At 49.1% G+C, this 21,727-nt stretch overlaps 1 protein-coding gene across 1 annotated transcript; it reads left to right on the forward strand.

Annotated features, from left to right (window-relative positions):
• The first annotated feature begins 407 nt into the window (after positions 1-407).
• On the forward strand, positions 408-14,978 carry CILP (cartilage intermediate layer protein). Its single transcript, XM_036087162.2, has 7 exons — positions 408-462; positions 1,972-2,140; positions 6,661-6,840; positions 7,232-7,546; positions 8,338-8,446; positions 9,130-9,287; positions 11,931-14,978. The coding sequence occupies exons 2-7, from the start codon at positions 2,053-2,055 to the stop codon at positions 14,231-14,233; spliced, it is 3,153 nt and encodes a 1,050-aa protein (XP_035943055.1). The 5' UTR covers positions 408-462; positions 1,972-2,052; the 3' UTR covers positions 14,234-14,978.
• The last annotated feature ends 6,749 nt before the right edge of the window (positions 14,979-21,727 follow it).

Here is a 21,727-nt window from a genome sequence, read left to right on the forward strand (position 1 = left end):
AGTTCTTTCTCTGTAGGGGCGGGTCAGGGGAATGTGGGGGATCAGCAAGCAAAGCTTAGGCAAGAGCACACCCCCCCGCCCCCTGCCAGCCATGAAATGCTGCCCAGATGTAGAATAGCCCTTGGCCCCTTCCCAGGGCTGCTCCCAGTGCCCACCCGACCCCTCCAGGTGTCTCTCCGCTCCGGTCTGTGGAGCCCCAGGCTGCTGCCCACCTGGCCTCTCCCCAGGTCCTGCAGCCTCCCCCCAAGGATCTGGAAGTGAAATCCAGGCCTCTGGGAGCTCCAGGGGATGTGGGGAGGGGACGGGGAGGCTGAGCTTCCCCGTGCTCGGATCTGGTTTCGCCGCGCTCCCCCTGGCGCCCTGCCACGGGCTGAGCCACCAGCTGCGCTATATAAGGCCTGTCCGCTGGACAGGAGAGACGGAGACTGGAACCCCCAGCTGAGGAGTCCCGCGCAGGCCACGGTGAGCTCCACTCCCATTTTCCTCAGCCCATGCCTGCATTCCCCTGCCCCGCTCAGCTACTCTGCCCTCCCCTGATCACCCTGCATCTCCCCCAAAGAAGATCCCCTCCCCTTCTGCTTTGAAATTCTCTCTTTTCCCCACATTGGTCCAAAGTCCTCCCCGTCCTTCACCCGAGGTCAGGGACTCTCAAATGGTCCCAGTCAGGGTCTGTACCTCTGGGTGTCTGCTTTTTCCTTGCGGTCAGCCAGTCTGCTTAGTCCGAGAGTTCTGAGGAGCGTGGGATGGGGAGCCTAACTAACAGAGCATATGCTGAGGAAACTTCCGTGGCCAGATGGGAAATGGTTTTTCCACAAGGTGCCTCAGGCCACCTTGGCCTCCCAGACAGTCTTAGACCGGTCTCGGACTGAATGCTGGGTAGCACTCAGCTCCCTGCTCCGAGCCCAGGAGCTTGGGGTAAGACACACGATGGGGACCTTGGGGACCCCCATGCCTCTGTTCCCTTGACTGAGAAAATGGTGGTGGCGGAGCGGGGAGTGGGGGTTGAGGGGGAGGTTAGTGGGCTTAGAGCTAGAAGATCTGCAATGTGGGATTGGTTTATTCTTCTCCTGGGACAGCCAAGTGCTTTTGGATCCTTTTTTTTTCCGGAAAAAATGGAATCTCCTCTTTCCTACCACACCCTGGACTTTGGATGTTGAAGGGAGTCACTTTTGAATCTCCAGGAACTGGTCAGATTCTGGGTTGGCCAGAGCTCTGGGGAGAGATAAAAAATGAGCAAGAGCCTGGGCCATACCCCCACAGATCTTTGCCTTTATTGTCAGGCCCACTTGTCTCTCCTGGCTCCTACAGCCCCTGACCCATGCTTAGCAGTTATTGGGGAGCCCTGGCTTCGCACAGTGTGTCCCCTCTGCTCTCCTTCAGGAAGCTCCTGGCTCTGTAACTCCCAGCCAGGCCCCACAAAACAGGCCAGAAATGTGTTCCAGCTGCAGCCTGTGCACATCTGGGAATGTGTTCATGGAGGTCATGCGTCTGAAGCATCTGCGCCCTCCCGCTTGCACGTCCTGTGAGGGGCCAAGGCAGTCAGGGCTGGGCTGCACAGTGTTCATGGGTAGCCCCTTTGTGCAAGAGTGCGAGCCCCACCAAAGGGTAGCAAAACATGCCCCCAGGCCCAGGTCTTGGAAGTGATAAATGAGTCACTCAAGAGGCTGCTGGGAGTAAGCCCAAGCCCCTCCCCATTGGCAAGGTACTTCCTCACCCCTGCTCTCCCTTGTGCCCCATCTGGATATGGGGTCCTGGAGCCTGGATCTGAATCCAGGTTTGCCTTATTTGAACTCAAATCCTGAGCCTCTGCACCTCCCAAGCTGCCCAGATTCACAACTGGGGCAGGTGTTACCTCCCATGAGACTTTTTTCTGTCTACCCATCCACCCTCAATAGGTCAAAAGATAGTTCTGCTCAAACCATAAGAGATGACACAGAAATGTGGAACCTGATAAGCTTTGTTTCTTCACAGGTCATTGGATCTGAGAAACTTCCCAGGGGACTACGTTCCAAGGAGGTCCCAACTCTGAAGCACCCTCACCCATCTCCTGCCATGTTTCCCACAGGGCCTGGGGAAAAGATGGTGGGGACCAAGGCCTGGGTGTTCTTCTTCCTGGTCCTGGAAGTCACCTCTGTGTCGGGTATGGGCTAAGTATCTGCTCTCTCCCAAGCCTCTACTTGTCATAGTGAAGTCATATCTGATCTGGGACCCAACTATGGGCCGCAGCATTGGCCTTAAGACCTCAGGCTGGTCTATAGACTTATTAATAATTTATATCCTGCTTGTTTTCCCAGAGAATTTGAGATAGTTCCCAATATTAAAACCCACAGAACAGAATCTTTTAAATGAAGAGGGGGATTAGCTGTCATTCAAAGGGAGGAAAAAGGTAAGAGGGTTATCACTGCTGGGTGCTAAATTTAGCTCTGAGATTCCTGGCAGTCAAAGCAAAAGGGAATCACAAGGGATCACGGGGTTCTCAGAAGCAGGTTGGGGTGTGGTCTGGTTTTAGTTTCATAAAAATTCTTTTCCCTTAAAGCTCAATTTCATTTAGACCATGCAGCCGAATTTCACAGATTCCAGACCCCCTTCTGGTCCCCTTGTCCCCTCTGACCCCATCCTCTGGTGACCCTGAGTTCCTGAAGGAACAGGTAGAGGGCATATGCCTGGTGCACCTGAGCATCAGCGCTCCCAGCCCTGCCCTATATGCTCTCTCGCATCACCCCTGCCTCTCCTGATTTCTAACGACCTACTCAAGTAGGGCAAAAAATGCTCAAAGCCCTCTTGTAAAGCTGCATGCCCTGCAGCCTTTGTGAGCCCTTGAACAGGAACAAAGCCTGTCTCACCATTTTACCAAACCCCGTGCGCGCCCGCCTCCCACCTTGCTCTTTCCACCCTGACAGCTGCCGTTTGTGAAGATGATTAACATTCAGCCATCTGAGGGGAAATCAGATTAGTTTGATTAAAAGAGCTCCTATCACCCCAATTAAGCAGCAGAGAGAATTCTGATTTGGCTCCTCCCATGAGAATTAATTGCCTTTCAAAGCTTGTCTGCTCTCTGCTCTCCTTCTCCTTCCCCACTCAGGAGGCCCCAATCCAGCCTCAGATGGGGTGGGGCTGGAAGTTGCTTGTGGCCTGAGGACCCTGTACCTGTCTTTAGGAGTTGCTGACACTTACTCAGCAAACACCGTGCTAGGCATTGCTCTCAGTGGATTTTATGAATGAACTTATTTAATCTCCAGAAGCCTTTGAGGCAAGAACTATTCTTATCCTCATTTTATGATGAGGGAACAGGGGTCAAATGAGTCAAGTATCTGGCTCAAGGTCAAACAGGACGTGACAGAGCCTCTGGAACTCACACTCTCAATCTCTGTATACTTCAGAGATGTTTACTTGGGCCACCTCATGAAATTCTCACACCAAGTGGACCACCATCCTCTGAGGTGGGAATTAATATCTCCATTTTACAGATGAGGAAAATAAGGCTCCATTCTGCCAAGAAGGACAGGCCCAGATCCTAACATAGGAGCCCCAGCCCACTGGTGGCTCAGCAGCATCTGATGATCCATTTTTAGAACAAGAGCAATAAGACAACTACATCTGGGCGCCTGGGTGGCTCAGTCGTTAAGCATCGGCCTTCGGCTCAGGTCATGGTCCCGGGGTCCTGGGATCGAGCCCCGCATCGGGCTCTCCCTGCTCAGCGGGAAGCCTGCTTCTCTCTCTCCCACTCCCCCTGCTTGTGTTCCCTCTCTCGCTATGTCTCTCTCTGTCAAATAAATAAATAAAATCTTTAAAAAAAAAAAAAAAAAGACAACTACATCTGCTGAGCATGCACTCACTCCATGCCAGGTCTCTTTACATTCACTATCACCCTGAATAGGCACTGGAACCCTACGATGTAGCAATTGTTAATGTAGCCCTGTGATTTGGGAAATGCAATTAGAAGAATAAAGCTTCCGTGAGGTTGCACAGCTAGGTAGGCAGAGTGGAGATTTGAACCCATGTCCAGTGCTCATGCTCCATCCACAACATCACCTGCTTCCCTGCATCTTGAAAGGCTGGGGTAGCAGGATGCTGCTGGGCCCTTGTAACTAACAGTCCTGGCCTCTCACTTCTCCTCCTTGCCCTCAGGGAGGCAGACCATGCTCACCCAGTCGGTAAGAAGAGTCCAGCCTGGGAGGAGGACCTCCAGCATCTTTGCCAAGCCTGTTGACTCTCTAGAAAGTGAGTTGTGGCTGGAGCAGGGAGGATCAAGAGAGGGGGTCTTTACTGAGCTTGCTGGGAGAATCTCTGAAGCCAGGGCACAGTGTCCTGGTTTCCATGGAAACCCACTTTTACAAGGCATTTAACCTACATCTCTGTCCAGGCAGATGGACCTAGGAAATAGGACAGCTTAGAATGTGAAGCTGCCTGGCATATTCAGGAATGTTATAGAGCTTGCTGGGGCCAGAGCACACGCTGGTGGGAGACAGTGGGGGGCGGGGGGATGAGGATGGAGAGATAGCCGGGGCCAGCTCACCAGCTCACCCTCAATGCCTGGCTAAGGGATTTAAAGCTGGTGAGTGGTGGGGTCCAAGCCACCCGGAGAAAGCTCACCCTGACTGCAGTGTCAGGGAGGGGTGGAGGTGGGAAGAGGGGAACTTGGAAGTAGAGAGACCAGGCAGGGAGTTACTGACATGGCAGAGCCGGGCTGCTGAGAGCTTTAATGGAGTGGCGGGAGAGGAAGGTTAAAAGGCTGGAGGGATGCTGGAGAGATAGATGGGACAGCATCCGAGACCAATGGGGGTGGGTGAGAGGTATCGGGAGTGAGTCCCAGGAGTTAAGCAGAAAAGAAGGATGGAGCTCCCCCTGAGGCTCTGGGGCCTGGCTCCTCCCTGACCTGCCTCTACCTCTCAGGTCCTGGTGAGTGGACAACATGGTTCAACATCGACCACCCAGGGGGGCAGGGTGACTATGAGCGGCTGGATGCCATTCAATTCTACTATGGGGGCCGTGTGTGTGCTCGCCCCCTGAGGCTAGAGGCTCGGACCACCGACTGGATGCCTGCAGGCAGCACTGGCCAGGTGGTCCATGGCAGTGTCCGTGAGGGCTTCTGGTGCCTCAACAGGGAGCAGCGGCCCGGCCAGAACTGCTCCAATTACACCGTGCGCTTCCTCTGCCCACCAGGTGAGCCCGGACAGTCCCTGAGCCCCTACCTCCCACCAGCCTCGGCACAGGGAGAGGCCAGGATTGGCATCTGGCCACAGGAACTCTGGATATCACACCCATGCACAGGCTTTGACTCCCTCAGAGAAACACATTAATGTCATGAGAGCCATGATCTTCCCAAGAATGTTCTGTGCCAACGGGTACTTTCCGTTCAACCCACTCATTGAGTGTGAGTGGCAAGGAGGTGAAGACCACAGGCTCCGGAGTTGGGCTGCTTGCGTTTGAATCTTGGGTCTACCATCTGAACTGTGTTCCTTAGGCAAATTTTCTTTTTTTTTTTTAAATGTAATTTTATTATTATATTTTAAAGATTTTATTTATTTATTTGAGAGAGAGAGCGAGAGAATGAGTGATGGGGAGGGGCAGACGGAGAGGGAGAAGCAGGCTCCCTGCTGAGCAGGAAGCCTGATGCAGATCCCAGGACCCAGATCAGGAGCGGAAGGCAGACGCTCAACTGACTGAGCCACCCAGGTGCCCCTTAGGCAAATTTTCTGAAGCTCTCTGAGCCTCAGGTTTCTCACCAATAGAACAGGTAAAATTAGTAAGTATTAATACACCTTGATGTGGGTTTTTATGAGAATTAAATGAGACAATGGATATCGCGGGTTTAACCCAGGTGAACGTTCACTCAGTGTTAGTTTCTATTATCGCCCTTATGTGCCAGACACTGGGCTCGTTATAGTCATTACTCAGTCTTTATAACTGACCTGTGAGGAATCTCCATTTCGACAAGTTACTCCGGACCCGGAGAGGTTAGGTAATTTCTCACGATTCTGCAGCTGATAAGTGGGGAGCTGGGATTTGAACTCACGTCGGTGTTTACAGAGTCCAAGAGTTCATGCGCGACATCCTCCCTCTCCACATAGGATAATACAGAGCCAGCTGCAAGACTGCCCGCTTCTCAGACGGTCACCCTCCCTTCCTGGGTGGGTGCGCCCGGCCTGACCCCGCAGGCCCGGGTGGCAGTGGTGGTCATCCAGAGTGGGAGCTCAGGCTGGGCAAGGTCGGAGGTCCCCATTGCTGCACACAGGCCTCAGAGCAGAGGTGAGGGGGTGGGGAAGCGTGAGGTCTGAGTCACTGAAGTCCCAGACCCTGACCGGGAGGGAGCCCTTCCACAGGAACATATGACTGTTTCCACACTGATGGGGAGGGAAGACGGTGCTATTCCCTGCACATCCTAGGACAGCATATCCAGGTCCCAGTGCTTGGCCAACAAGTCCCTCTCAGAGCCACCCCTGGCCCATATGGTACCTCTGTGCAAATTAGAGACACCACTTCCTCAGGACTCTTGACTTTCATCTGTTGGAAAAGTCATTGCAGTAAATATAAATATCAATGATGTCTATGATGTGAAGAGAGACCCTGTCTCTCTGAGATAAAACAGCCTCAGGGGCAGATTTCCTGACAGAGTCCCCTCGGGAGGCAAGTCAGACCATCTGCTGATCCTCTTTGCAGGGTCCCTGCGCCGAGACACAGAGCGCGTCTGGAGCCCATGGTCTCACTGGAGCAAGTGTTCTGCTGCTTGTGGTCACACTGGAGTCCAGACCCGAACACGCACCTGCTTGGCAGAGACTGTCTCACTCTGCAATGAGGTCTCTGAGGAGGGCCGGCTCTGCATGGACCAGCCCTGTACAGGTACTACTCTTGCTTCTGGTGCTGGGAAGGCATGCAACTGAGCTGAAGCAGCCTAGAAGGTTAGGGCAGAGGGTCAGACTGAGAATGATTCATTCATTCACCAAGAATTAAATGAGCATCTGTTATGTGCTCTGATGGGGGATGTAGAGGATAACATGGGAGCACAGAGCAGGGTCAATTATAACTTAGGAGAATCAAGGATAGCTTCCTGGAGGAAGTGTCCTGGGCTAAGTCTTGAAGGATGAATAAGAATTAGTCATGCAGGCTGATAAGGAAAGGTAACAAAGACCTAAGGGGGAGGGGAAGCATATGTGAGTCCATAGGCTGAGATGTGCCTGAAGGAGAGCCAGAATCCACATGAGCCCTCCTGATGTGGCCCCTTCTTTCACAGCCTGTGACCTGACCTGCCGCATGGGCCAGGTGAATGCTGACTGTGATGCCTGCATGTGCCAGGACTTCATGCTACACGGAGCTGTCTCCCTCCCTGGGGGTGCCCCAGCCTCAGGGGCCACTGTCTACCTGCTGACTAAGACGCCTAAGCCACTGACCAAGACAGACAGCAATGGGAGGTTCCGAGTCCCTGGCTTGTGTCCTGATGGCAAAAGCATTCTGAAGATCACAAAGGCCAAGTTTGCCCCCATCATGCTCACGATGCCCAAGACTAGCCTAAAAACAGCCACTGTCAATGCGGAGTTCAAGAGGGCAGGTACTGTTCTCCGGGGAAGAGCTGGACAGGAAGGCTAGACTTTTAAATAAAGGGATCATAGTGCTAAGAGCTGGCTTAGCAGCTTACAGAGTAAATTCCCAAATCCTTACCATGACCCACAAGGCTCTACATCATCTGGCTCCCCCATACTTCTCTGTTCTCCTCTTCCATTACTCTCCCTTCCACCCCCACTGAGTCACTCTACTCCAGCCAGAATAGCCTCCTAGCTGTTCCTCAAACATGCAGGCACACTCCTGCCTCAGGGCCCTTGCACTTGCTATATACTCTGCTTGGAGTATTCTTCCCACAGATGTCGACATGGATTGCTCTCTCAAATGTATGAATTCTTTCCTGGCCACCTTATCTAAAATAGTCAATTATAATACATTATGAGATTTGGAGTTTATAGACAGGCTGGGGGAATCCAGAAATGGTGCAGAATGGCCAGCACATTCTGCTGGAGGCAGCAGAATGGGAGTATTGCACTATTCAAAACAGCCAGCTCTGTCCCAAAGGCAGTGCTTAAGAATCTTGGCTTGCACAAGGTCCCCTTGGTTCTCTACTGCCCCACCCAAATGCTGCTTGAGAGGCTGCAGAAGCTGATCCTAGGCCGAGGGTGTGGAGTGGATGGACTCCATTCTGGACCACTTCCATTAGAGAGGAGCTAGGAGTGGGAGGAGGCGTAAAGTCATACAATTTTAACACACGGCAAAAAACTTGAGGGAGCAAGGCTCTAGACAGTCTGCCACAGAGAAAAAAACCAAATCGCCATTTCTTGTCTCCTGTCCCAGAGACTCCATACATCGTGAAGAACCCAGAGACAAAAGCACGGAGAGCTGGGCAGAGTGTGTCCCTATGCTGTAAGGCCACGGGGAAGCCCAGTCCGGACAAGTATTTCTGGTGAGTGTTCTGCCAGTTTCCTTGCCAAGTCTTCTTGGAGACCAGACCTTTCTTACATTGGGTCTGGACTTATTAATCATAACAATAACCAACAGGATAAAGTTATTTGTAAGGCCTCGGCACAGAGCCCACAGGTTGGCATTTATAAGTGGGAGCCAGTGGGGTTGAGGCCACCCCGTCAACCAGCCAGCCCTGTTATTATCCTCTTGCAGCTGGGGTCCCCATAGAGCAGCTCTGGTCTCAGGGTCCTGACTTGGATATCCTTGGGACACAGAACAAGGTTCCCCAGCCCTGCTTCCCCTCACAAAGCACACCAGGTCAGAGTCCCCGAGGGCTGAGTCCTCTAGCCTTCACAGATACTTATTTCACAGCCATTGTCTTGTCTGATGCTCCAGCAATTCTGTGAAGTCAGCTAGGGAATCACAGACCAGGAGGCTAAAGCTCAGAGAGGTGAGATGATTTGTCCAAGGATCCACAGCCAGGTAGTAGTGAGGCTGGGACTCAGAATGAAGTCCCTTGACTCCCAGGCCAGTCAGTGCTCTTGGATGAGCTAAGTCACAGGTGGTGTTAGCATCTGCAGGGCCCCAGGCATCATCTGCCTCCCCGGCAGCTGGCTCCTGGCCCTCTCCCCAGGGGTACCTGCTCTCCCACCATCCCCTCAGGCTCTGCTCCATTCCTTGCAGGTACCACAATGACACGCTGCTGGACCCCTCCCTCTACAAGCATGAGAGTAAGCTGGTGCTGAGGAACCTGCAACAGGACCAGGCTGGCGAGTACTTCTGCAAGGCACAGAGTGATGCTGGGGCTGTGAAGTCGCGGGTGGCCCAGCTGACTGTCATAGGTAAGCCTGTCAGCGTCCCTGAGTCTGCCACAGGGCCGGGGGAGCACCCAAGTGGCCATATCTGGGCAGTAAAAGCTCGGGCTTTTCTGTGCTGTGCACAGTGCTATGCCCTCTAGGATACAAAGATCTCACAGTCCTGAATCCTACCCTCACGGAGCTGCCAGTCCAAGAGGGTGAAGAAACAGAAATAAGAGACAAATAAGTAAAGATAGAAAAATGCACTAAAACAGGAGATAAGATGAGACACAGAGGGGCGCCTGGGTGGCTCAGTCGTTAGGCGTTTGCCTTCAGCTCAGGTCATGATCCCAGGGTCCTGGGATCGAGCCCCGCATTGGGCTCCCTGCTTCTCCCTCTCCCACTCCCCTTGCTTGTGTTCCCTCTCTCACTATGTCTCTATCTGTCAAATAAATAAATAAATAAAATCTTTAAAAAAAAAAAAAGACTAGACACAAAGACCTTTCAGTGTGAGTGACCTTGGATGACTGCTTGAGGGATCAGCTTTTCAGCTGGAGTTTAAATAGTGGGTCACAGCCTTGGCTACTCATTGGGATCACCTGCTGAATTTTTTAAAATACTGATGACTGGGTCTTACCTCCAGAGAGTCTGATGTCATGGGTTTGGGGTATGGTCTAGGCATGCACAGATTAAAATCTCCACCAGGTGATTCTAATTTGCTGCCAATGTTGTGAACCCCCGGCCTTGAATAATGGCCAAGGACTGTGTGTATGGAGGTCTAGAGGGCTGGCCTCTCTAGATCAAGGGGCCAGCGTGAGCTAAGGTTTACAGAAGAGGGTGACCTGATTAGAGCTGGCTTTAAGAAGTGATCTGGAGGGGGAGAGACTCGAGGCCAAGACCAATCAGGAACCTGTACTTGCAAAGTGGGGGGTGGGAGGGCGGGGAGGAGGAGATCTTAATAGTTGGCCTAGAGGTGCCCGGGTGGCTTAATGGGTTGGGCGTCTGCCTTCCACTCAGGTAATGATCCTGGAGTCCTGGGATCGAGCCCTGCCTCTGGTTCCCTGCTCAGTGGGGAGTCTGCTTCTCCTTCTCCCTCTGCCCCTCCCTCCTGTTCATGTTCTCTCTCGCTCTCTCTCTCAAATAAAATAATAATAATAATAATTGGCCTAAATAAAACTAAACAAAAGGCCGGAGAGAAAAAATTTATTGGAAGGATTCTGAAATATTTCATGGACTCCGAGAACACTGAGCACCAGACCTCAGGGCAGACAGGACACAGGGCATTGGGACCACTGGAGAGGAGATGTGGAGCCCCCTCCACAGTGGTTCCCAATCCATAAAACCAATGCTCCCACCCGTGACAGTTACTGTAACACTGCCTTACCATTCTGAAGTCAAACTGATAGATAATAACTACATATAATTTCTAAATACATGTGCGCATGGCCCGAACTACAACATAAAGAAAAAAGAAAATAACTCTAATTCAGAACAGTGTATATAATTCAATGTGTAAATGTTTTTGGCATAACAACATGAGAAGGCTAACCCAGAGGTCAGACACTTGCACTTAAATCCAGTCACCATGAATGCAACAGCTACAAATCCTGATGGATACAGGAGTATAATATTGGAGGTTCACCTTCCTTGGGTAATGCTCCTGCAGGTATGCGGTTTTCCTGAGACAAGGAACAATTCTTGGTATAGTTCCAAGCTAAACCAAGCATAATCTTAACTTGATTTATATGGCAGTTGTGTTCTTTAAAAATTCAATGTATGGTTAAAGCCACATAAAAAATAGTAGGCTCTGATCATTTGAAACAGGTTTTCCACCTACATGACTATCTGCTGGGATGCATGAACTTCATGCAGACAAATTCTTCATGCAGAGCAGTGCCAGGCCGTCGCAGGACACAGGGCAGCAAGGCCCAGCCCCCACCCCACCCATTACATGCCAGTAGCCTCTCAATTTCAGTGGTAACTCAGAACACTCTCACAAATTTTCAAGACCCCTCTACTGAGAACCATGACTCTAATGGTCTCAGTAACGAACTCCATTTCCGTATATATAAAATGGGATTAATAATGGCTATTCCGGGGACACCTGGGTGGCTCAGTTGTTAAGCGTCTGCCTTCAGCTCGGGTCATGATCCCAGGATCCTGGGATTGAGTCCCAATCGGGCTCCTTGCTCAGCGGGGAGCCTGCTTCTCCCTCTGCCTGCCGCTCCCCCTGCTTTGTGCTCTCTCTCTCTCTCTCTCTGACAAATAAATAAATACAATCTTTTTTAAAAATGATTAAAAAAATAATGGCTATTCCATCTCCCTCAGAAGAGTTCTGTGAGAATCGGGATCATGGATATGCAAGTACTTTGAAAACCGGGCGCCTGGGTGGCTCAGTTGTTAAGCGTCTGCCTTCGGCTCAGGTCATGATCCCAGGGTCCTGGGAGCGAGTCCCGCATCGGGCTCCCTGCTCCGCAGGAAGCCTGCTTCTCCCTCTCCCACTCCCCCTGCTTGTGTTCCCTCCCTTGCTGTCTCTCTCTCTGTGTCCAATAAATAAATAAATAAAATCTTTAAAAAAAAAAAAAAGTGCTTTGAAAACCATAAAGCCCTCCGGAGAGGTGAGGTAAGGGTACCCTTTTGTGTAGGACACGAACTTACTTTTAATATTCACATTGTTTCCCTCCACAGCTGCTGATGAGACCCCTTGCAATCCAACCCCTGAGAGCTACCTTATCCGGTTGCCCCATGATTGCTTCCAGAATGCCACCAACTCCTTCTACTATGACGTGGGCCATTGCCCTGTCAAGACCTGTGCAGGGCAGCAGGATAAGGGTATCAGGTGCCGGGATGCTGTGGAGCACTGCTGTGGCATCTCCAAAACTGAAGAGAGGGAGATCCAATGCAGCGGGTACACCCTGCCCACCAAGGTGGCCATGGAGTGCAGCTGTCTGCGGTGTACGGAGACCCGGAGTATTGTGCGTGGCCGCGTCAGTGCTGCTGACAATGGGGAACCCATGCGCTTTGGCCACGTGTACATGGGGAGCAACCGTGTGAGCATGACTGGCTACAAAGGCACTTTCACCCTCCATGTTCCCCAGGACACGGAGAGGTTGGTGCTCACATTTGTGGACAGGATGCAGAAGTTCGTCAACACCACTAAAGTGCTGCCCTTCAACAAGAAGGGGAGTGCGGTGTTCCATGAGATCAAGATGCTTCGGAAGAAAGAGCCCATCACCTTGGAGGCCATGGACACCAACATTATCCCCCTAGGGGAGGTGGCTGGAGAAGACCCTATGGCTGAGCTGGAGATCCCATCCAAGAGTTTCTATAGGCAGAATGGAGAGCCCTACACAGGAAAAGTAAAGGCCAGTGTGACCTTCCTGGATCCCCGGAATATTTCCACAGCCACGGCTGCCCAGAGTGACCTGAACTTCATCAACGATGAAGGAGACACCTTCCCCCTTCGGACATATGGTATGTTCTCTGTGGACTTCACAGACGAGGCCACCTCAGAGTCACTTAATGTTGGCAACGTGAAGGTGCACCTTGACTCGACCCAGATCAAGATGCCAGAACACGTGCCCACAATGCAACTCTGGTCACTCAACCCAGACACAGGGTTGTGGGAGGAGGAAGGTGACTTCAAGTTTGAAAGACAAAGGCGGGGCAAAAGGGAAGAGAGAACCTTCCTGGTTGGCAACATGGAGATCCGTGAAAGGAGGCTCTTTAATCTGGATGTCCCAGAAAGCAGGAGGTGCTTTATCAAGGTTAGGGCCTACCGGAGTGAGAGGTTCTTGCCCAGTGAGCAGATCCAGGGGGTTGTGGTCTCTGCGATCAACCTGGAGCCCAGGACGGGCTTCTCGTCCAACCCCAGGGCCTGGGGCCGCTTTGACAGTGTCATCACAGGGCCCAATGGGGCCTGTCTGCCTGCCTTCTGTGATGACCAGTCCCCCGATGCCTATTCCGCCTATGTCTTGGCAAGCCTGGCTGGGGAAGAACTGGAAGCAGTACAGTCTTCTCCTAAATTCGACCCAAATGCAATTGGTGTCCCTCAGCCCTATCTCAATAAGCTCAAATACCGTCGGACAGATCATGAGGACCCACAGGTGAAGAAGACAGCTTTCCAGATCAGCATGGCCAAGCCAAGGCCCAGTTCAGCTGAGGAGAGCAATGGGCCCATCTATGCCCTTGAGAACCTCCGGGCATGTGAGGAGGCACCACCCAGTGCTGCCCACTTCCGGTTCTACCAGATTGAGGGGGATCGGTATGACTACAACACTGTCCCCTTCAACGAGGATGACCCTCTGAGCTGGACTGAAGACTACCTGGCATGGTGGCCCAAGCCAATGGAGTTCAGGGCCTGCTACATCAAGGTGAAGATCGTGGGGCCAGTGGAGGTGAACGTGCGATCCCGCAACATGGGGGGCACCCACCGGCAGACAGTGGGGAAGTTGTATGGAATCCGGGATGTGAAGAGCACACGAGACAGGGACCAGCCCAATGTCTCATCTGCCTGTTTAGAGTTCAAGTGCAGTGGGATGCTCTATGACCAGGACCGCGTGGACCGCACACTGGTGACGGTCATCCCTCAGGGCAGCTGCCATCGAGCCAGTGTAAACTCCATGCTTCACGAGTACCTGGTCAACCACCTACCGCTAGCAGTCAACAATGACACCAGTGAGTACACCATGCTGGCACCCCTGGATCCACTGGGCCACAACTATGGCATCTATACTGTCACTGACCAGGACCCTCACACGGCCAAGGAGATTGCACTTGGCCGGTGCTTTGATGGCACATCCGATGGCTCCTCCAGAGTCATGAAGAGCAACGTGGGAGTGGCCCTCACCTTCAACTGCGTAGAGAGGCAGGTGGGCCGCCAGAGTGCCTTCCAGTACCTCCAAAGCCCCCCTGCCACAAACACTGTCAGAGGAAGGGTGTCCTCACGGAGACAGCAACGGGCTAGTAGGCGTGGCCAGCGCCAGCGCTAGGCGGGGGGCCTCTCTGAGGTTTCCTGGGGTTGCTCCGCAGCCTCTGAGCAACTAAGTCTCTTGGTACTTTTCTTCCCCCACCTCATGCAACAGCCATTGTGAGACTGATGCATAAACTGTCACTTGGTTAATTTAAGCACATCTGTTCTGGTGCAGTTTGCTTGTTTGTTTCTTCACGCCTTTATTTACTGTCTTTATCCCATGATACTAATAGGCACGTAGCCCCCCCAAATGTCAAAATAAAGTCTTTTTGTCCTGTTTACAAGAAACACAAGAAATTGACCATTGGTAAAGTCTATGGCCATCAACGAAAATGTACTTCCTTCTCTTTTTGCAGGGTTTTGCTCACCTCTACAATAATGATAACCTGATGTTAAAGACCAAGTAACCAATATAAGGCATATTTCTTGGCCTTGGTCTACAGGATGTCAGAAAGGCCTCTATCACAGTTGACACATATAAATGATGGTGAAATAAAGGAATAAACTACAATATTTTTACTTGAAATGTAAATAACTTATTTATTTCTTTGCTGAGTTTGGAACTCTAGTATACATTCCATGTTAAGCTGTTGGATACAGGGTAATCATAGCTCCTCTGCCAAGTCTGGAAAGAAAATTTCACATCCACAACTGCGATAGTTTGCTAATTATATTAGTGCATTTCCCTTTACATTTACTTTTGTTCTTCCTAGAAGCCCAGTGTACCCCAGAGCAGATGTCAATAAATGCTCATTTTGTACTTGTTTTTGAGGCCCCTGTCCTGTCTCTTAACCAATAAAGAGAGTCAGCTGCTCTGAGGAACAGAGGAGATTCTGGAAAGTGGTCACAAGGTGGCAGGAGGCACAGCCCCCACCCCCCAGCCCCACCACCCAGTTACAGGGTTGAGGAACTAGGCACACACTCTGGTGATCGAGTTTGTTCTCATGGATCATATTTTCCACTTGCAGAGAAGAGCAGAGATTCCTGGAGTTGTGACTATGTTCTGGGCTCCTGAGCAAAGCTAAAAACATGTCCTATTTTTTATTTATTTTTTTTTCTTTCTTTCTTTCTTTCTCTCCAATACTGGGGAGCTTATACAATGTTTTGGCCCAGGGTCAGGTAAGCTGGCCAAGTGCTCCTTCGGCGACCCCCCACTGCTTGCTGCCTTCTCCAGCTGTGCTGGCCGACCTCACTCAGAAATGATGGGCTTTTTTTCTTTTTAATTTTATTTCAAGCTCTTCTAAAGATGCCCAGCTTTTCCAGATACCAGATCTTTGTTGTGTATAATAGTCCCTGTCCCTTGAGTAAAACTACTGGTCCAAATGGACAGGGTTTTGTTTTTGGAAAAAAGTATTTGGTTTAAAATAGTAAATCAGAGGCCAGTGCATGGCGCCAGAGTAATCTTGGAGGCATCTAGAGGCAGGGTGGTAGAGTGTAGTGTTGGGTGAGAGGCAGACTGCCCCTCTCCCAACCTCTCCAGAATCTCTCAGAAAAGACGCCAAGGGGACTCAGGGAGGAGAGGGCATTGTTCATAATCAGGATAGAAAGCTTTCCTTCATCTCCTGGCCGGCCCAGTTGCAGCTCCTTTTGGCCACCTCTGGCCTGGACTGGATTTTAGGCTCTTGGATCAGCATCTGCCCAGCTCCCAGGGGTTTGGTTCATAATCAACTGGAAATTTCTCTGGCTGAGCACCCTATCCTCATGACCTCTGAGAAAGTGAGTGAATGCAGGGCTGGGGCCTAGTGGCCTTGGGATTGCTCCTTGACCCACTTCCAACAACACTTTCTGGGGAGCGGCCATCACTGACTATTTGGGGAGCCTGATGCCCCTGCCGAGGGGTCAAGTATTCAACTATCTGCAGCACGGATTCCTCACTGCTTCGGGAGCCAGCACGTGGTGCTTCAACCTGACCACCCAGTTCCCTTCAAACTCGCAAAGAGAGGGGGCTGGAAAAAGTGGGTTCTCTCAGCCCATGCCCTTCCCTTTCTGTTGTCCACTGAGGACCTGAATCAGTGGGCTCCAGCAGGCAGCAGTTGGTACCTGATGTTTTTCTTCACTCACCAAATATTTACTGAGTGCCTACTACTCTCTGCCAAGCTATATGTGCAGCTAGAGCGGCCTTTATGTATATACAAAATATAGTACACACAGTGGCACCAGACTTGGAAGGGATGGTGGTCAGAGAAGGCTTCCTGGAGGAGGTGACATCTAATTTGAACGACAGCAAGGAGCTGGTTTGCTGAAGGTGTGGCTGTCAGGTGCAGGGGCACAAGCAGAAACAGCTTGTGCAAAACCAAGGGTAGAGGCTGGTAGGGGGGTGGAAGATACCTCACTTTCAGATGAGGAAACACTATTGAGTTGAACTTATGTTACCTAATCTCTAAGCATCTTGCTTCCACAGACAGAGGTGCTCCCTGCTAGCAGTGTGATTTTGGTCAAGTGGATTTCTCCGGGACCTCATTTTCCTCATCTATAAATGAAAGAGTTGGTTGTATACTTAAAACTAACACGACGTTATATGCCCATTCTATCTCAAAAATAAATGAATGAGGGGCGCCTGGGTGGCTCAGTCGTTAAGCATCTGCTTCTGCTCGGGTTATGATCCCAGGGTCCTGGGATGGAGCTCCACATCGGGCTCCCTGCTTGGCGGGAAGCCCGCTTCTCCTTCTCCCACTCCCCCTGCTTGTGTTCCCTCCCTCTCTCTGTGTCTCTCTCTGTCAAATAAATAAATAGGATCTTTAAAAATAAAAATAAATAAAATAAATGAATGAATGAATAAATATTTTTTTAAATGGAGTTAATCTCGATTAGAATCTAAACCATCTCTAATGTCTTTTGCATGATTTTCAGTGAGGCTAAGAGACACACCAGGATGCCTTTGCTTGACCAAACCGCTGATGATTCATTGGGTGTTCCCTTCCTCTGTGGAGCCTCTACACACTGGGTGGACAGAACATTCATTTTATTTTTTTTTAAAAGATTTTATTTATTTATTTGACAGAGAGAGAGAGCACAGTAGGCAGAGAGGCAGGCAGAGAGAGAGGGAGAAGCAGGCTCTCCGCTGAGCAGGGAGCCCGATGTGGGGCTCGATCTCAGGACTCTGGGATCATGACCTGAGCCGAAGGCAGACACTTAACGACTGAGCCACCCAGGCACCCCCAGAACATTCATTTTAGAAAAGCCCTGGGGGGGTGCCTGGGTGGCTCAGTCGTTAAGTGTCTGCCTTCGGCTCAGGTCATGATCCCAGGGTCCTGGGATCTAGCCCCGCATCGGGCTCCCTGCTCAGCGGGAAGCCTGCTTCTCCCTCTCCCACTCCCCCTGCTTGTGTTCCCTCTCTCACTGTCTCTCTCTCTGTCAAATAAATAAAATCTTTAAAAAAAGAAAAAAAAAGAAAAGCCCTGGGGTTTCAGTCTCAGCGTGCTGTACACGGGCTGATCAGCCAGTTACTGAGAGTGAACAGTACAAGGACAGACACCAGATGGCATGGAGAAAGGGCACAGGCAGAGAGAGGGGCCCATCAGGCCGCTTCTGTTTCCAAGCATGGATGTTTTCCAGGCAGAATGCTCTCTAGAGTTTGGGGAGCTTTAGCAGCTGAGCTGATAGAGGAAAATGTCACCAAGATGTCAGGACAAGAACAGTTTTGAAAGACTTAAGAGAGGACTTAAGCCAAGTCGGAGGCCGTACAGGGAGAGGTGGAGTTTCAGGCAAAGGGACAGCTAGAGCGGAGAAGCAGAGGTGGAACTGTGCACTGAAGGCTTTTGGTTACAAGTTACGGGGGCTGCCGGAAGGACGGAACCCGGAACTGCAAAGCCATCCGAATCCAGGCCCTCACTCTCTCTGGCTGTGATGCTCTTATTCTCATTCAGGGGTTTTTGCTCTCTCTCAATCTCTAACTCACTCTTGCCCTACATGCTCTTTCTCTCAAACTGTCTCTGACTTTGTTTCTGTTTCTCTCTCCACTTTCCAGGTCCCTCTCTCTGTTTCTCAGTCTCTCTCTGTCTCTGTCTCTCTCTCACTGTGTGGTCTCTACTCTCTTCAGGAACCCTTAGTTTCTCTTTGCAGATCAGTTTTCTCCGTTCCCCAGGGTTCATAAGAGAGGTGGTCATTTCAAGTCAAAGAGCCCTGCCCACATTCCTTGAAGAGAGCTACTGATTGGCCCAGTTTGAATCAGAGCTCCACCTCTGGTCCAATCAGCTGCGGCCATAGTGGGGGGTGGGGCATAAAGGGCAGTCCTACTGGCCGGTCGTGGTTGCGGGGAGGTGGGGGAAATTCTCAGAGAAAGGGGATCCTGATGAGTTGTGAAGACACCCCAGAAGGTGAATACTTCAAGGGGATAGTGAGCAGATGGATCACTGTGGGTTTACTGGAAGTTGAGGGTTTTTTATTTCCAAACATCAGGGGATTTTAAATACATTGAATAAGATCTGTGTGGTACCTGTTCTTTGAAATCTGTTGAGTCTTTCTTCCTGACCTAGTGCTTGGTCAGTTTTTGTAGTTTCTATGTGCAGCTGGTTGTGGGGTGGGGGGAGTGTATTCTCTAATCATTGGGTGCGTTAACTCAAACTTGTTAATGGTTCAATTCAGTAAATAAGGAGTGTGTTGAAATCTTCCACTAGGTAGCGCACTTAATTTCTCCCCGTGATTCAATTTTGGCTTTATATATTTTGAAGCTATTTAAGATTCTACTTAATTGATTTGAGAGAGAGGGTGTGAGAGAGAGAGTGAATGAGTGGGGGGAGGGGCAGAGGCAGAGGGAGAAGCACACTCCCCGCTACTAAGCAGGGTGCTCCCCTGAGGGGCTCCACCCGAGGACCCTGAGATCAGGACCCCAGCAGAAGGCAGCCCCTTAACCGACTGAGCCACCCAGGTGCCCCTATTTTGAAGCTATTTTAATGGATGCATATTAAGTATTGAATTTTCGTGTCTTCTTGCAAGTTGAATCTTTTATCATTATGTAATTATGTTTTGTTCCTATAATGCTTTTTTTGTCCTAAAGCCTGTTTTGTCTAATAATATAACTCCCAACTTTCTTTGGGTTGTATTTGCTTATATCTTTTTACTTTTTTGACTTTCTGTATCCTTTTAAAGGTGTGTTTCTTGTAAGCAGCATTATAGCTGGAATTTATTTTATTTTAGTAAATCTAACAATTCGTCTTTTAACTTGTGAGTTTGGTAAATACATATGGTGATTAGAGTTATGTTTGGATTTGTTTTTGCCATCTTACTTGCTGGGTTTTTTCTAAATCACTTTTTCTCTTATTGTCAGGTTTTGGATTGAGTAATAGTTTTCTTACTCCACTTTTTCCCCTTATATTGATTTGGAAGTTTTACACTTTTGCTATTCTTCTAGTGTTTTCTCTTGAATTTTTATTATACATACTGATTTTAACAAAATCAAAGTTAATTGCATCTTCACCCCTTATACTATTTTAGTTGTTTTGCCCCCAAAATAAACAATTACTTTATACAATGTTTGTTTAGATTTATTTACATGTTTGTCACCTCAGACCTTGCTTTTAAGGTCATTTTTCTTCTTCTTGAAGAATATCTTTTTTTTTTTTTTTTTTTTTTGTAGGCTCCACACCCAGTGCCTGGCCTGACACAGGGCTTGAACTCACAACCCTGAGATCAAGACCTGAGCTGAGATCAAGAGTCAGATGCTTAACCAGCTGAGCCATCCAGGCACCCCTGAAGAATACCTTTTAGAAATAATTTTAGTGAAGGTCTATTGTTGGTAGAATGATCAGATTTTTAAAATTGAAATATAATTCCACATAACATAAAATTCACAATTCAGTGGCTTTTAGTGTATTCACAAAGTTGTAAAAACCACCATTCCTTTCTAATTCTAGACATTTCATTCCAGGAAGAAACCCCATACATATTAGCAGTCACTCCCTATCCCTCCTCCACCAAGCACCTGGCAACCACTTTGTCTTTGCGGATTAGCCTATTCCGGACATTTCTTATAAATGCACCCATACAGTATGTGGTCTTTTATGGCTGGCTTCTTTCACTTAGCATGATGTTTTCAAGGTTCACCCATGTCCTGGCATGTATTGATATTTTGTTACTTATTATGGCTGAATAGTATTCCATTGTTTGAACATACCACATTTATTTATCACATGATGAACATTTGAGTGTGTCCACTTTTTGCCTATTTTAAATAACACTGGTATGAACATTAATGTACAAATTTTTGTGTGAAAATATCTTTTAGTTTCTCTTAGGTATATACCCAGGAGTAGAATTGTTAGGTCATGTAGTAACTCTATGTTTAACTTTTGAGGAACTGTCAAATTGTTTTCCATGGCAGCTGCCTCATTTTATATTCTGCTCAGCATGAGGGTTCTAATTCCTCCACATGCCTGCCAGTATTTGGTGTTTTCTGCTCTTTCAAATGATAGCCATCTAGCAAGTATGAAATATCTCATTGTGGTTTTGATTTGTATTTCCCCAATGGCTAGTGATGTTGAGCATCTTTTCATATACTTACTGGTCATTTCTATATCTTCTTTGAAGAAATGTCTGTTCAAATCCTTTGCCCATTTTCTTAATCTGCTCAGGCTGCTATAACAAAAATACCAAAGACTTGGGTGGCTTATAAGTAACAGAGATGTATTTCTTACAGTTCTGGAGGCTGGAAGTTGAAAATAAAGGCACCAACAGATCTGATATCTGGTGAAAGTCCACTTCCTGGTTCATAGATGCATGGTGGAAGGGGCCAGTTTATAAAAGGGCACTAATCCGATTAATGAGGCCCCCACCCTCATGACCTAATCACTTCCCAAAAACCCCCATCTCCTAATATCATCACACTGGAGATTAGGTTTCAAGATACGAATTTGGGGGGGGACACATTCAGTCTGTAGCACCCATTTTTTAAAATTGGGTTGTCTTTTTATTACTGAGTATTAAATACTAGACCCTTATCAATACTTGATTTGCAAATATTTTTTTTCATTTTGTGGGTTGTCCTTTCACATTCTTAATCGGGTCCTTTGAAGCACAAAAGTTGTTAATTTTGGTGCTCGCTTCAGCAGCACATATACTAAAAAAGTTGTTAATTTTGATAAAGTCTTATTTACTTATTTTTGGTTGCTTACACTTCTGGTGTCATATCTAAGAAACTGTTGCCTAATCCAAGGTCATGAACTTACATCTATATTTTCTTCTGAAAGTTTTATAGTTTTAGCATTACATTTAAGTCTTTGATTCATTTTGAGTATATCTATATATCTGTATATATGGAGATAGATATACATCTATATATTTGATTGCATATATCTATATATATTGGAGATAGGTATATATATATCTATCTCCAACTTCATTTGTATGTAGATATCTGGTCGACCCTGCACCATTTGGTAAAAAGATTCTTCTTTCCCATCGAATGGACTTGGCACTCTTGTTGAAAATCAATTCACTATATGGGGCGCCTGGGTGGCTCAGTCGTTGGGCGCCTGCCTTCGGCTCAGGTCATGATCCCAGGGTCCTGGGATCGAGC

The sequence above is a fragment of the Halichoerus grypus genome, chromosome 8, assembly GCF_964656455.1.
Source record: "Halichoerus grypus chromosome 8, mHalGry1.hap1.1, whole genome shotgun sequence".
NCBI classification, from domain to species: Eukaryota; Metazoa; Chordata; class Mammalia; order Carnivora; family Phocidae; genus Halichoerus; species Halichoerus grypus.